Here is a 15,444-nt window from a genome sequence, read left to right as displayed (position 1 = left end):
CTAGAAAAAGTCACATGGTAAATTGATCCCCCAGCCTTGTACAATAAGAATTGAAAGTTCAGCTGACTGGAGCTTGAGCACTGTCAAGGTAGGGCCTCAAAGAGAAATCTGTAAAGATCTGACAGTTCTCCAAAGACAAACTTCCCCAGCCCAAAGCCCAGCAGACACTGCAATCACTGTTATGAACAATACTACTCAAGTTCTAATGTTGCTGAATGTGCCAATCCCAGCAGCCTAAGGGTGTCTCTGCTAGAGAAGGGTGATTATGGAATTTTAACATTTTTAACAGACGATCTGTATTATGGGACAGAAGCCAATGCTTAACTCACCTAATTATTTGGCACAAAAGAGCAAAAGCCAAACACATTGTAGATTGATTTGATCCTGGCGTTCCCAAAAAGAATAGAACATTGCCCCTTGCCCCACAATGGCTTCAACCTTCCAATTGCAACGTTTCAAAACAAACCATAAACCACACTTTCTGGCAAAAGCACTATGTCTGCCAGGCAAGAGAGGGCTGTTTGTACTAGCAGCAATAAATCCCCACAAGAAGCAGATTTGGACTTTTAGGAGGTGTGAAGTTTGGTTTCTTTTCAAATAACGATGTATGGAGCCAACTGCAGTGCTTTAATCTCTAAGCAATCTTAAACCTCACAGTGACTCCCCTGCTCACCCTGGTATTGTTTCCCAAGCTTTGGGGGTACAATAGATTTTTCTTAAAATTCCATTATAAGGAAGAATGTCCTGGCCACCAGCCTCAGAGCCATGTCAAAGTCCCCCTTTGTATTGCTCAGACACATGCTCTACATTTAAAGAATCAATACTAAAAATCCCTGGGTTTCCAGATGCCAAGAATAAAAGCACCAATAATAAAATTTATTTTGGTACAAAGAAGGGAAATCCAAGCAGCCCAAAAAAGAAAAGTGCCAGGTGCCAGTCACTGTTACTTCCAAACATCATGACTGGCTAGTAGTGTGATTGGTAGATTAAATTCAGTCCATATTCACCAGGGCTGAGTTTTAAGTTTGGATGAGTTGTATTAAGCCATTCGACTTTCTTCTTCCCTATAAGCTCCAGAGCATAGCTTCATAAGACAGTCTGTAGCAAAACTGGTACAGCCACCTTGGAAGAAAGTTCAGCAGTTAATATACTATTACCATATGAGCTAGTGACTCTGCTCCAAGTGATTTGAAAATTATGTACACATCCACACACAAACACATACACACACTGCATACTGATATTTTTAGGAGCTTTATTTAAATTGCTAAAACTTTGAAGCAACCAAGTTATCTTCTTATAGATAAACGGTAAAGTATATGGTGGTACATCCAGACAGTAGGATATTTGTTATTCAGTGCTAAAAAGAAATGAGCTCTCAAGCCATGAAAAGACATGGAGGAATGTCTTATGACTAAGTGAAAGAAGCCAGTCAGAAATGGTTACATAATGTAACTTCTAACTCTATGACATTCAGGAAAAGGCAAAACTATGGAGACAGATAAACAATCAGAGGTTGTGAGGATGTATCAGTGTAGGTTCATCCTACTACTTTGGTGCAAGGATGTCCATAGTGGGGCAGGCTGTATGTGTGCAGGTAGGGGGTATATGGGAACTCTCAATACTTTCAATTAAATTTTGCTCTGAACCCAAACTTGCTCTAAAAAGTAAAGTCAATTATTTTTTAAGAGAAAACATAGTTAAAATAAGGTAAAATTAGAGGTTGTTTGCTTAACATTGGGTAGATTTTATGATGGTGGTGTCTAGACAGTGGATTGGTGTTTTGGATGACCAACAAGATGGCTGTGGGACATTGAAGGAGATCCACATTCCATACTTCATTCTGTGTATCACAGAAGAGGGTGAGACAGTGCAGTTGGCTAGGCTTAACCAAACACAGAGGTAGAAGAGATGGTGCCGTGATCGGGTTAATGCATCCCCAGTGGACCCAAGGGTCATATCGCCTTTGCATCTGATCTGGCAGTAGTAATACTGAGGTGTAGTTGGGGGTTTTTGAAGGAGGTTCAAGAATTAGCACCACCCCCTTGGACTGCGCAAAGTCTGAACCAGTTGATAAACAAGACTGAAGAATTAGAAAAACTGGCACCTGCAGCATTAGAAACAACCGGCCTTGACTAGAACCCATACCACTAAGCCTACTGCAGGGCAGAGCAACTGAGAACACATGCTCTTTCAGACTGCCTAGCTTCCAGAAGAGCAAGAGGACAGGGCTGTGCATGCCTAATTGCTCTTCCAAAATTGACAATCAGATAAGTCATTCCACTTCCCCCCATACTGAGTGACTGAAGATGGCAAGTAGCCAGAAATGTTACACTATCAGATGTCCCTTTACATGATAATATACATCTATGTGGGGAGACATCATTCCCTTCTAAATGTAAAATGTAGATAATTGGATCATAGTGGCATGTGGTCTCCTGAAACAATTCAAAGATTAAATTCATCCTTTCCTCTTTGTTTCAGATACCTTGAGCGTTACTTGAAGGAGTTCATAGTATCTGCTGATAGGTTCTTCATGGTTGGCCATAAAGTCATATTTTACATCATGATAGATGATCTCTCCAGGATGCCTTTGATAGAGTTGGGTCGTCTGCGTTCCTTCAAAGTGTTTGAGATCAAGCCTGAGAAGAGATGGCAGGACATCAGCATGATGCGCATGAAGACTATTGGGGAGCACATCTTAACCCACATCCAGCATGAGGTTGATTACCTCTTCTGCATGGATGTGGACCAGGTCTTCCAAGATAATTTTGGTGTAGAGACTCTGGGCCAGTTAGTGGCTCAGCTACAGGCCTGGTGGTACAAAGCAGATCCTGATGAATTTACCTATGAGAGGCGGAGTGAGTCAGCAGCATATATTCCATTTGGAGAGGGGGATTTTTATTACCATGCAGCCATTTTTGGAGGAACACCCATTCAGGTTCTCAACCTCACCCAGGAGTGCTTTAAGGGAATCCTCCAGGACAAGAAAAATCACATTGAAGCTCAGTGGCATGATGAAAGCCATCTAAACAAGTATTTCCTTCACAACAAACCTACTAAAATCTTATCCCCAGAATTCTGCTGGGATTATCATATAGGCTTACCTCCAGATATTAAAGCTGTCAAGATATCTTGGCAGCAGAAAGAGTATAATTTGGTTAGGAATAATGTCTGATTTCAAATTGGGCCAATAGGTTTCTGAATTTGAGAGAGTATTATTCTGGCTAGTTCCTCAGAAAAATAACACTTAATGTTAACTTAAAAAAAAATACTAACAAAACACCAACATGGCAGACACATACTATTCCTCCTTGTACTTTGAGCCTTGTAATATGGGAGAATTAATCTATGGTAATCAGATGTAAATTCCCAGTAACTCCTTCTCTTCTGGGTTTAGGGAAAATATTATTAACTAAATCAAAAAGAGTTTGCCATAGGCAAAGAAAAGCCAGAACATTCTATGTGTGTCAGATAATGTACTGAAGAATAGTGTGCTAAGGCAAGTGTTTGGCAACAAGATAAGTTGTGTGTGGAGGGGTGTCTGTCCCCTTGATTCCAATGTCTTCCTGGTTTTGATGTGTCTAAAGCAGCTTAGAGTTTATTTGTAGCCGAAGAACCCTAGTAAGGACACTGCCTACCTTGGCAATCCTCAAAGGCCTCAAAGCTGATTGCCTTGGGCCATTTGTAATCCATATTTTTTCTCATCAGGATGCTGTTTGGCTTCCATGGAAAAGAGTGGAGGAGATTCCCAATGAATATCACTGTGGTGCATGTTCAGAGTCCCAGGGAATCTGATGAGGCAGTGGGCTCAGCTTTTACACGAAACAAAGCCTCAACAATGAGTTTGCCATGAAATAGCAAAGAGAGGGGCTAACCACTGTGGGGCCATGCCGCTCTAGAGGGACACAGGGCATGACCTTGGCACTTAAATTACTCTGAAGATGCAGGCACCAAACAGGAGGCATTCAGCCTCCTCAAACCCAAAGAGCTGAATGGAAGGTGCTTCTTGTGTTTCTCAAAGTCATATTTGGCCTACCAGACTTGTATCTTCAGCACCTTGGTGAGGGGAAGTGGATGGACTCAGAGAAGGGAAAGGCACACAATGGACTGAAGAGGCCTATGGGGACCAGGGCTCATCAGAGGACGATCTGCCACTATCTGGTCCAAGCACCTGTTCTAAATCTCAGGGTTCCTCAGCCTATCACATCCTAACTTGGAGGGATGACATCAAGGAGTGGACTGGAGAAAAGTCCTCCTGTTGAGTGACCCCTCACTTTCCCCTGTTCCATATGCACTGTGGAAGTGTAACAACCAGATGTATTTTACAAAATGGTTAACTGATTTTATAACGAAAGCATGAGGGAATAGCTATGGGAGGTCCAGTCATCATGACTAAAGAGCTGAGCATCAGTACCCTTCTCTAGGAGAAGTGGTGACATCCTACACATTGTAAGTTAAAGCAAATCAATGTAAAGGAAGTTGGTAGGCCATATTTACATATGCACATATATTTATATTTTGCTTTTGTTCCTGTTTGGATCATTCATTTCTATTTTTAAGCAATTTATTTGAAGAGCCATTGCTTGGCTTGATAAACAGCAAAAGGGACCTCTTTGATGAAATGAAACCTACATTTTCTCTACTATTTCACTGTGCCTTCAATTGTTACGAAAAAATACATTCCAACAAATACCAAAAATCCTGAATTAGTGGGCTTTAAAAAAGAAAATGGAGACCGCACATTAGTTAAGAATCTTGCTTCTCTTTTATTCAAGATATGTTGGAACCAGTCTAGAGTAGGGAGAGTTTAATGATTTAAATCCTGAACCAAAGAAGTAATCTGTCCTGAAAGTTTAGAGAAAAGGGGTCAAGGGATTTTGAGGGAATTTTTTTTTTATTTAAATTCACTTAAATTTATATCCTCAATGGACAAATTCAAGATCTAATTAATGATAATGCTTAAACACTTTTTAATCAAATTTCTGATTTATAATTGAATAAATTATTTTCTCAGTATATTCTGGTCTGGTCATGGATTATGCATCTTCTCCCAAAGATGTTCAGAATGGTCAAATGTAGAACTTTAGGTTCTTAGACTCTGAAAAGCCCTCACACCTTTCTGAAAATGTGTGTTGCATTACAAAGATAATACAAAGAACAGGCTGCAGATCCAGCCCCAACTTTTAAAAATAACAAATGCTTATATTGAGCTTTTCAAAGTGATGTACTGAGATAATTAATTGCCAGTGGAAAGACCATTGGGCAGAGGCTTGACCCTGAGGCTCACGGTGGGGCACCAGGGCAGAGGAAGAAAACAATCCTAGAACTATATTTGGGAGTTATTAGTTCTGACCTCTGGGGAACACAGCTGGCCAAGGGGGAAAGGATGGCTTTCTAGCGAGTCTGGGTAAATGTATTTGTAATACGAAAAATAAGGTGGCCAGGCTGATATAGTGAGATGCACAAGGTATGATTTCTTCATTGTAGAGAATTAGTCGATTATATAAATGAGAAAAATCAGATTCAGAAAAGTTAAGCCACCCAGTTAGTAAGTGACTGAGCTGAAATTTCAACCAAGAAGCTCACAAGGTCACAGTGTGTTGACACAATAAATACACAGGTCCATGTTTCAGATCAGTGTAAATACAACTTGTAAAAGAATCTTATAAAGGGTATTTTTGGTCATAAGAATATCTTAAAAGCTAGATATCTTCCTAGGCCTTAAACCTGCTCCAAATGCATTAAATAAGTTAAACTGCATCATGTAAAAAAAAAAGTTTGTTATTCTTATCTTTATATTGTGTATAAAGAGCTATGTAAGCACCACATGCTTGCACTGGGCTGTTACTCTATGGCATTGCCTAAGACTGCCTCATCAGGAATCAGGGTGGGTGGATGGGACCATCATACTGTTACGGCTGTTGACTCTGAGGAGTCCTTGCTTCCCCAATGTTGAAGTATAACACCAGAGAAGCACGCCGAGGCAAGTTTAGAGTAGAAAATAGAAGTTTATTAAAGGACAGCAGAAAAGACTTCTCCCGGAGGAAGAAGGGGACCCAAGAGGTCGAATCCGTGGAAGTGCGGTTGCTCTCCATTTTATAGTTTTCCGTGATGGAATGTAGGTGGGAAGGCTTGAGGGGTGGGACACAGGTGGGCCAAAGAAGTAATCTGGGCACTTCCGAGTCAGCATCTTCAAGTTTGCTGTTCATTAACATTTTTTTGGGATGGGCTATCTTCAAATCTGTTGGGGGCTGTTTCCTGGACTTCATTAACATTCCAGGAGAGTTGCTCAACTTTTCCGGAAATTCATTCTCAACATGGCCTCCATTTTAGATTTCACTCGATATTAGACTCGATTTACCTAACTACACTGACTACCTAATTTTAAATTTGGCTTCAATACCTTCTTCCACTCCACCTCAACTGTGGAACTACATGCAGCTGGGAGGGCATGAAGATATTTTCTTTGTCCTTGGAATGACACATTTGGATCTCTCCTAGCCAAAGTCACTATGTGGGAACCTCAGCTCTGGCAATACTTTTAGATACAAACATTTATTAAGTGTACTGTTTTATCAAACATGCCCTATGTAAATGAATAAAAAAGGCATACTCAGGCATGAAAAGTCACAGAATGTGTAACACGCTCTGTATAAATTTTCAGGAGAGATAATAGGGCTAAGTGGGGATTGATTGGTGTCTAAGTCTCAGATCTGAAAAGGTGCAGAGCTAGGATTTAAACCCAGGACTGCTGACTCTAGATCCTGTGGTCTTTTGACATCTGTAGACTACCTTCCTCACTGTCTCTTACGCATACGCTTTAACCACCTTATTTTTGAAATTTGGGGACACCAAATGAATCACTATCAAAAATTCTGTTTTTGTTTTGTTGTTGTTGTTGGGCATTATAAAGAATTGAGCAGAAAACCTAAAAACTTTTCAAAGTCAGGGTGTTAAGTCTATAGTTGGAGACAAGGAAACTTGAAACCTGAGCAAGGTATGTGATGTAAATATATACTGGACTAGGAAAGTATGGAGGAAGAAAGGGTGTCAGAGAGGTGTAGCCCCAGAGGTGCTGAGTCTGAACTGAGGTTTGAAAGAAGAGAAGGGATCACTGTGAAGAGTGGATGGAATGAGAGAAGCAGCAGGAGTGAAGCACAGAAAGTTGTCATAAGACTTTCATAGAAATCTACAAAAATGGTGCTAGGGCTTTGGGACTGGTGAGATCACCTGGAAGAGGCTGTGTGAAAAGAAGCAAAGACCATGTAAGGGCTCTGGCTGGCTGGAGACACAGTCACCCTGCAGTCTGGTGTCCTTTAGGGAATCCCTGCGATTTCTATGGAAACAGGTGCCACAATTGGAGTAAGTGATCTAGGCTACATCCATTGGCACTTTACATTCCCCTGGTGACAATGACTAATTCAGGGGTTGCCAGGTGACCTAAATGAGCCCAACAAAGTGAATTTTAAGTCTTTTGTTAGAAATGAGGAAGCATGTGAACTGGGAGCTGCCCTATGAGGGACTGACAATAGAGAAGGAAGAGCAGGGAAGCTAGGGAACCCACTCTCGGGGACAACCTTGGCCAGATTCAACCTTCACATCTGCACTGCCTGTGGGCTTTTTCAAGTGTGCAACCAGTAAAGACCCACTATTGTTTAAGCCAGTTGGAATTGGCCTTTCTCTCACCTGTTAATGAAAATATTCTCATTGAATCACTCTCAGATTGTTAGTTCCTTAAAGGCAGGACTGTCATCTGTCATTGCATCAACCCCAGGACCTATTAAGTCACCTAGCTCAGAGGCAGTGCTTAAACAATGAGGTCATTTAATAAACAAGTGGATGATGGCATCATGCCTCATAAGAAATGTTTTTCTTTAATTTTTAATTTTGATTATCAATTGTTATTAAAAATGTGGATGGTTTTCTATGTGGCATCTGGAAGATTTCCTCCTGTGGTGCACATATGGGGACCAGGAGTTGCAGGAGTTACATTTGCTTCATCAGCATAGAACAGTGGTTGTCAACTAGGAATCATTTCCCTTCCAGCCCCTTGGGACATTTGGCAATGGCAATGTCTGGAGGCATTTTTGGTTGTCACAATTGGTTGGAGGAGTGCTATGGGCATCTAGTGGTATAAACAAGGAACACTGCTGAACAACTTATAATGCAGAAGACAGCCCCCACAACAAAGAATCAAAGTGTCATTGGTACCAAGGTCAAGAAACCCTGGCATTAAGTTCTCCTAGATTTCATTAAGAAACACTGGGGAGCCAATACATGTAATAATACCTGCCTCTCCATACCCTGGGGACAGTCCTTTGGTAGGCATCAAGAGTCTCTAGCTCACCTCCTTTTCTTCCATTAAAATTCACAGCTAAGGTGAGGATGTGGGGGATAAGGATACTTATACATTGTTGATGGGACTGCAAATTACCACATCCACTTTGGAAAGCAGTGTGGGGATCCCTCAAAAGACTAAGATTGGAACCATCTTATGACCCAGCCATCTCATTTTTTGGCATTTATCTAAAAGAACTAAAATCAGCATTCTGTTGTGATACATGCATACCAATGTTTATAGCAGCCCAAATCAAGATAGCCAAGTATGGAACTAGCCTAAGAGTCAACAGACAAATGTGTTGAGAGCCACAGCCGAAGCAGCCCCAGCAAACTTCCAGCTGATTGGCTCACAGCGGCCCCAGCAAACTTCCAGCTGATTGGCTCACCGTGGCCCCAGCAACCAGCTGATTGGCTCCTCTGCGGTGATGCTCATTGGGCTGTTTCCCCGCCCTTTCAGAACACAGAGCTGCTCAATGGGGGACTCTTTTGGCTCCGCCCACATGACCCAACCAATCGGCCTCAAGAGTGGGAAGAGATTGGGGGAGGTGCTCACAGGGAGTGCCTGAGGTGGCAGTTGGGCTCTGAGGGAATTCCTGAAGAGCTCCTGTGGTGCAGCGTGTGTGTTCTAAAAATAAAATTCATCTTGCTTGATAAGTGGCTCCTGAATTGTGCCCAGCCAGACTGCGGCATTTGGTGGCCCAGACGGGGAACGCCTGAAGCTTGGGGGTAAGTGAAATTGCTCGCCCCTGAGGAAGAGCGAGAGAATGGGTGACCATTTTAAAAAACAATGTGTTCTTGTTTTGATTTATTTTATTTTTAAGTTGCCTGTCCCTAGAACTTTTTCAGGCAAACTGGGAAAAGTGGTTGGCTCAGGGTTTGAAGTTGTTCCACCCTAAGGAAGAGATAAAGATAGACCACGAAAATACATTTCAAGAAAAATAGGAAAATTGATACAACGATATTTTGTTCCGTTTTTGTTTCATTCTGTTTCAGTTTTGTTTTGTGTTATCTTGTTGGGTTGCATTATCTTTATAGTAGATTAGAAATTAGTAAAAAACAAACCGAAAGAGTGTTAAGTAAATTGTTAGAGGTTCAGACTATGGTAGAAAACATGTTAGATCAAGCAAAAGAGAAGGTCTCTCGAGTTAGAGGAAGAAAATTTAAAGGAGGAAGGACTATCAGGGAAAAAGTTACAACAGGAGGCTGCTACTAACACCGTACTATCACCAGAGGGCGTAAGTGTCCAACCAATAGCTCCGCCTCCATATACTGGGAGGCCCCCCAACCCCCGTAGTTGATAGATGGGATCCTGAGACAGGACCTCAAAGATTAGCATGCTCTGTATTTGAGCAGGCAGGAGGACAGTGAATTCACCATGTTTTAGATTTCAAAACAGTGAAGCAGCTAAAAGAGGCCTATGGTCTTCAAGCACCCTTCACTGTAAACATGGTCGAATCCATTACCAATTTGAGCATGACGCCAGCAGATTGGACTAGTATGTGTAAAGCTGTGCTAAATGGAGGACAATACCTGTTATAGAAGGTTGCCAATGAGGAATTTTGCACAGAGACGGCTAGGCAAAATGCAGCAGCCGGTTATCCTCAGAGAAATCTAGATATGTTGTTAGGAAAGTGACCTTATGAGGGTCAGCACAAACAAATTGCATATGATCCTGCCATATACTCACAAATTGCTGTAGATGCGGTTAGGGCATGGAAGACTTTACAAGGACATGGAGGTTTACAAGGTCAATTATCTAAGGTAATACAAGGAGCTAATGAACCTTACGCTGAAATTGTAGATACGCTTATTCAAACAGCTACCAGAGTTTTTGGGGATACAGAACAAGCAATACCATTAATAAAACAACTGGCTTATGAGCAAGCAAATTGTTGGTGCAGAGAGGTCATTAGACCATGGAAACATGAAGATTTAAACACATATATTAAATTATGTAGAGATATTAATGAACAAGGGCAAGTCTTGGCAGCTGCAGTACAACAGGCTTTAGATGCCAGGCCAAAAACATGCTGCAATTGTGAACAAACAGGACATTTTAAAAGGAATTACCCCATAGAAGAAGGGTTTAACAATACTAGGTATCAAAGGGGTATTTGCTCACGATGCTGTAGAGGAAGACATTGGGCTAATGAATGCCGTTCTCAAACCACCATAGAGGGTACTCCGTTATCAAAAAACAGACAAGGACCAGGTGTTTACCCACGATATCGTGGAGAAAGGCATCAGGCTCCATTGCCAAAAAACGGACAGGTGGCCCCAGCACACTTCCGGCTGCCAGCAGGGCCCAATGCTCCAGGGCCCACGACCACGAATATATGGGGCACTGGAGGAACCCAGCAATACCATCAGGGTAGTGCCCAGGACACATTATCCATTAGATCCCTCACTAGACAAACCAGAGGAAGTGCAGGATTGGACATCTGTGCCTCCGCCAGAACAGTACTAACTCCAGAGATGGGAGTTCAAATCATTCCCACAGGGGTAAAAGGGCCTCTTCCCCAAGGAACAGTAGGCTTATTATTGGGACACAGTTCTTCTACTCTAAAAGGACTTATGATAAGTCCTGGGGTAATTGATCCCGATTATGAAGGTGAAATAAAAATTATAGCCAGTTCTCCAAAGGGTATATCAGTAATTTCACCAGGAGATAGAATAGCACAGTTATTAATAATACCCAGCCTACATGATAAATTTTCCAGTCGTACTGTAGAAAGAGGTTCCAGGGGATTAGGCTCCACAGGTGTAGATTGGGCTATGCTTTCTTTAAATTTAGATTCTCGCCCCATGCTAAAACTAAATATTCAAGGACATGAATTTAATGGGCTACTGGATACAGGTGCAGACCTTAGCATCATCTCTCATCAAGAATGGCCAAAACATTGGCCATTACAACAAGCCACTCAAACGCTTCGAGGCCTAGGAGTGGTGACCAATCCCCATAGAAGTGCGATGGTATTAGATTGGAAGGATCCTGAAAGATGTAAGGGAACTATACAGCCATATGTATGGGATCATCTTCCTATAAATTTATGGGGACGAGATGTCCTAGACCAATTAGGACTAACATTAACAAATAACATCAATTCAAATGTGCCCACTATTATGGCTAGACAAGGTTTTAGGAAAGGAAAAAGATTAGGAGAACAAGAGCAAGGTATAGCAGTACCAATACAAATAGATCAAGGAATAAATAGACATGGATTGGGTTTTCAGGAGGGGTCACTGAGACAATAAAAATTACTTGGAAATCAGAAAGACCAGTATGGGTTCCTCAGTGGCCCCTGACTAAAGAAAAGATACAAATAGCCCATGACCTGGTCAAACAACAATTAGTGGAGGGACATATACAACCTTCTGTATCTCCCCACAATACTCCCATTTTTGTCATCAAAAAGAAATCTGGTAAATGGAGATTACTGCAAGATTTAAGAGCCATTAATAATGAAATGGTTATTATGGGACCTGCTCAATCGGGGATTCCCCAAATGTCTGCTTTGCCAAAAACCTGGTATGTTTTAGTTATAGATATTAAAGAATGGTTTTTTTCAATTCCAATTCATCCTGAGGATAGTCCACGTTTTGCATTTACTATCCCTGCACTGAATCATGAAGGTCCTGATCAGAGATATGAATGGAAAGTACTCCCTCAAGGGATGGCTAACAGTCCAACTATGTGTCAAATTTATGTTAACAAAGTAATCCAGCCACTTAGAAATCAAAATCCTGAACTAAATATTTCACTATATGGATGATGTATTATTAGCACACAAAGATAAAAACACATTGCTAGAATGTTATGCCACACTTACAAACTTATTAAAAAATTATAATCTAGAGATAGCAATAGATAAAGTACAATTAAATTTTCCAATTAATTATTTAGGAGTTCTATTATCCTCAACCATGGTCCATCCACCAAAAATTCAAATACGAGTAGATCAACTCAAATCACTTAACGACTTTCAAAAGTTATTAGGAGACATAAATTGGATAAGGCCTTATCTAGGCATACCAACAGGAGAGTTGGGACCTTTATTTGATATCCTAAAATGTCCATCAGATCCAAATTCACCCCGCATGTTAACGCCTGAAGCAAGAAAGACATTAAAAATCATTGAAACATATATGGAAAATATGCATTTGGATAGAATTGATATAAGTTTGCCTTTATTATTTATTGTACTACCAACAAAAAATATTCCTACAGGATTATTTTGGCAAGAAGGTCCATTATTATGGATACATTTATCTTATTCTCCTAACACTATTCTTACTAGGTATCCTGAGGCTGTAGGACAATTAATACTCAAAGGAATAAAAGCAGCAAAGGGAGTGTTTGGAATTTTTCCCAATAAAATTATTACTCCATATACAATGGATCAAATTGATGAGTTAGCTAATGAGATAAATACTTGGGCAATAATCATGTGCAAATCTAATGTTTCATTTGATAACCACTTACCATCTAATCCTTGTTACCTTTTTGGTCATCGCATCCTGTCATTTTTCCAAAAATGACAAGAAAAACACCCATCATGAATGCTCCAAATATATTCACTGATGGGTCAAATAATGGTACAGCAGCAGTAGTTACACCTGATCAAACTTTTACATTGTTAGTACCCAAACAATCAGCTCAAAAGGTAGAGTTTAATACAGTATTACAAGCTTTTGTGATGTTTAAAGATTCTGTATTTAATTTATTTTCCGATAGTCAGTATATAGTTAATGTTATAGTATCCCTTGAAGATGCCGGTAGGATTTCCCCTTCCTCTACTGTTTTCTCTTTGTTTTCCACTATACAAAGTCTAATCTGGGACAGAAAAGATCCATTCTTTATAGGACATATCAAGGCACATACAGGATTGCCTGGAACCCTTAGTTTGGGCAATGATTTAGCAGATAAAACTACACATGACATACATATTTTCTCTACACTAGAAGAAGCTACAAATTTTCATAAAAAGTTCCATGTCAATGCTAATACTTTACAAAAGCGTTTTAAAATAACTAAGGAACAAGCTAGACAAATAATAAAACAATGTCAAAATTGTGTGACCTTTTTACCACAAGTTAATCTTGGAGTCAATCCTAGAGGAATGATACCTAACCATATTTGGCAGATGGACGTCACACACTTGCCAGAATTTGGAAAATTAAAATATTTGCATGTTACAGTTGATACTTCTTCCGGATTTTTGATGGGCTCCCTTCATACTGGAGAAAAAATTAAGGATATTATAGCTCATTGCTTACAAAATTTTGCCACTGTGGGTGTTCCAAAACAGTTAAAAACAGATAACTTCTTCCTCTTTTAAACAATTTTGCTCATCATTTGGCATTACTCATATAACAGGAATCCCATACAATCCACAGGGACAAGGCACAGTTGAAAGAGCTCATCAAACTATTAAAATGTACTTATTAAAGCAAAAAGAGGAAATTGGGAAGGGGTATATATCCCCCAAAGGTAAACTTAAAATAACCCTTTTTACTCTAAACTTTTAAAATTTGGATTCATCAGGGCTTAGTGCTGCGGAAAGGCATATGTGTCCAAAAAATGTACATAAGCCCAAGGTACTTTGGAAGGATATTCTAACAGGACAATGGAAAGGTCCTGACCCAGTGATTGTCTGGAGTCGGAGGTCTGTTTGTGTGTTTCCACAGGGAGAACAGCAGCCAATTTGGATTCCAGAGAGATTAACTAAAGCGATTTCTACAGACCAAAAAGAAGATGATTTGGCTCAAATCCATAACAGCTAATATCCAGAACTCCAGTTTGGCTATCCTTACATCTGTGACAGTGGTTCTCCCACACCTGGAGGCTAATGAAACCAGGATTTTTTTTTCAATATCTATTTTATTGTTGCCCTTTCCCAAATCATAAAGTTCTATTTTGTTTTTTGAGCTCATACAGACCTAGGTTAATGTTTTGCTGATCAGTTCTATTTTTGACTATAGAGTTTTTAAACATTGCAATGGAGATTTCACCTGTAAAGAGTTATAAGGCCTTTACTATTATGTTATGTGTTGTATGAATTATATTATGTGTGCACACTTGTGTTTTGTGTTGTATGTTTGTATGTGCATATGTCCATATATCATATATGACGAGCGCTCATGAAAAAATGGATCCAAATATTTTTTTCTTATTCACATGATTTAAATGGTTTAATTTAAATTGGGTAAACAGCTGTTGAGGATTGTTTTAATATGTGAACAAAAAAGGAGGTTAACAGATCTATTTGTTTACTTTCACCTTTCCTTTTCATTATATTTAATAATTCTGTTCAGGATAATGTAAATTGCTCAGAAAATTGTTTTCTTTTAGTGCCTGCTGGAATGTTACGTAATATTTTCTTTAACCATTATTGCCAGAATTCTTATCTTCATCCCAGTGCCGGTGAAGACAAAGATAAAACCAAACTACAGCTTCTTCAATAGCTATCACTGAACTGCTTGCAGAACTTGCATCAACTATGTATCACTTGTATGCATTATGAACTATCTGTTGGTGCAGCGACTTGTGGTAGTGCCGGGGTATTTTTGCTGATGGTGTCATCGGTGGTACAATTTTTCCAAAAGGAGCCGTCAATTGGCTTGGTGTATCCTCCTCCCTTCTGCTTATGATGGTCGTTCAGCTAAAATTTGGGGGCCAACAGAGGTGAGGCAAAGAACCTCACCCCCCCCACTGGTACAAAGGCCTATCTACAGGTGTGGCTGTATGCTGGACCGGTAGTCAATGATGGGTAAGATCCAATTGCAATGGTACCAACCTAAGACAGGAGGCTGACGCCTTGAGGTCAGCTCATCCGATGACGGGTAAGGACCATATGTAGTATTGGACAACTTAAGACAGGCACAGTCCCTAAGCCACATGCTTGTTGTTTAATTAAACAGAGAGGGGGAGATGTTGAGAGCCACAGCCAAAGCGGCCCCAGCAAACTTCCAGCTGATTGGCTCACAGCGGCCCCAGCAAACTTCCAGCTGATTGGCTCACCGCAGCCCCAGCAACCAGCTGATTGGCTCCTCTGCGGTGATGCTCATTGGGCTGTTTCCCCTCCCTTTCAGATCACAGAG

The 15,444-nt window shown here is 40.5% G+C and overlaps 1 protein-coding gene across 10 annotated transcripts in view; it reads left to right on the top strand.

The window, feature by feature from the left end:
- Ggta1 (glycoprotein alpha-galactosyltransferase 1 (inactive)) overlaps positions 1 to 5,019 on the top strand; it is a 62,652-nt gene extending 57,633 nt beyond the window's left edge. For all 10 annotated transcript variants that reach the window (XM_058581684.1, XM_058581680.1, XM_058581683.1 and 7 more), the window contains one exon: positions 2,485 to 5,019. In XM_058581684.1, the coding sequence (XP_058437667.1) occupies positions 2,485 to 3,178 (694 nt within the window). In that variant the 3' untranslated portion in view covers positions 3,179 to 5,019. The remainder of the gene's footprint in view (positions 1 to 2,484) is intronic.
- Positions 5,020 to 15,444: the final 10,425 nt, after the last annotated feature.

Source organism: Marmota monax, unplaced genomic scaffold, assembly GCF_021218885.2.
Source record: "Marmota monax isolate L192 unplaced genomic scaffold, Marmota_monax_Labrador192_F-V1.1 WCK01_AAM20220418_F8-fsc00020, whole genome shotgun sequence".
Taxonomy (NCBI): Eukaryota; Metazoa; Chordata; class Mammalia; order Rodentia; family Sciuridae; genus Marmota; species Marmota monax.
Note: the sequence above shows the minus strand (reverse complement) of the source record. Positions and strands in the feature narration are given on the sequence as shown.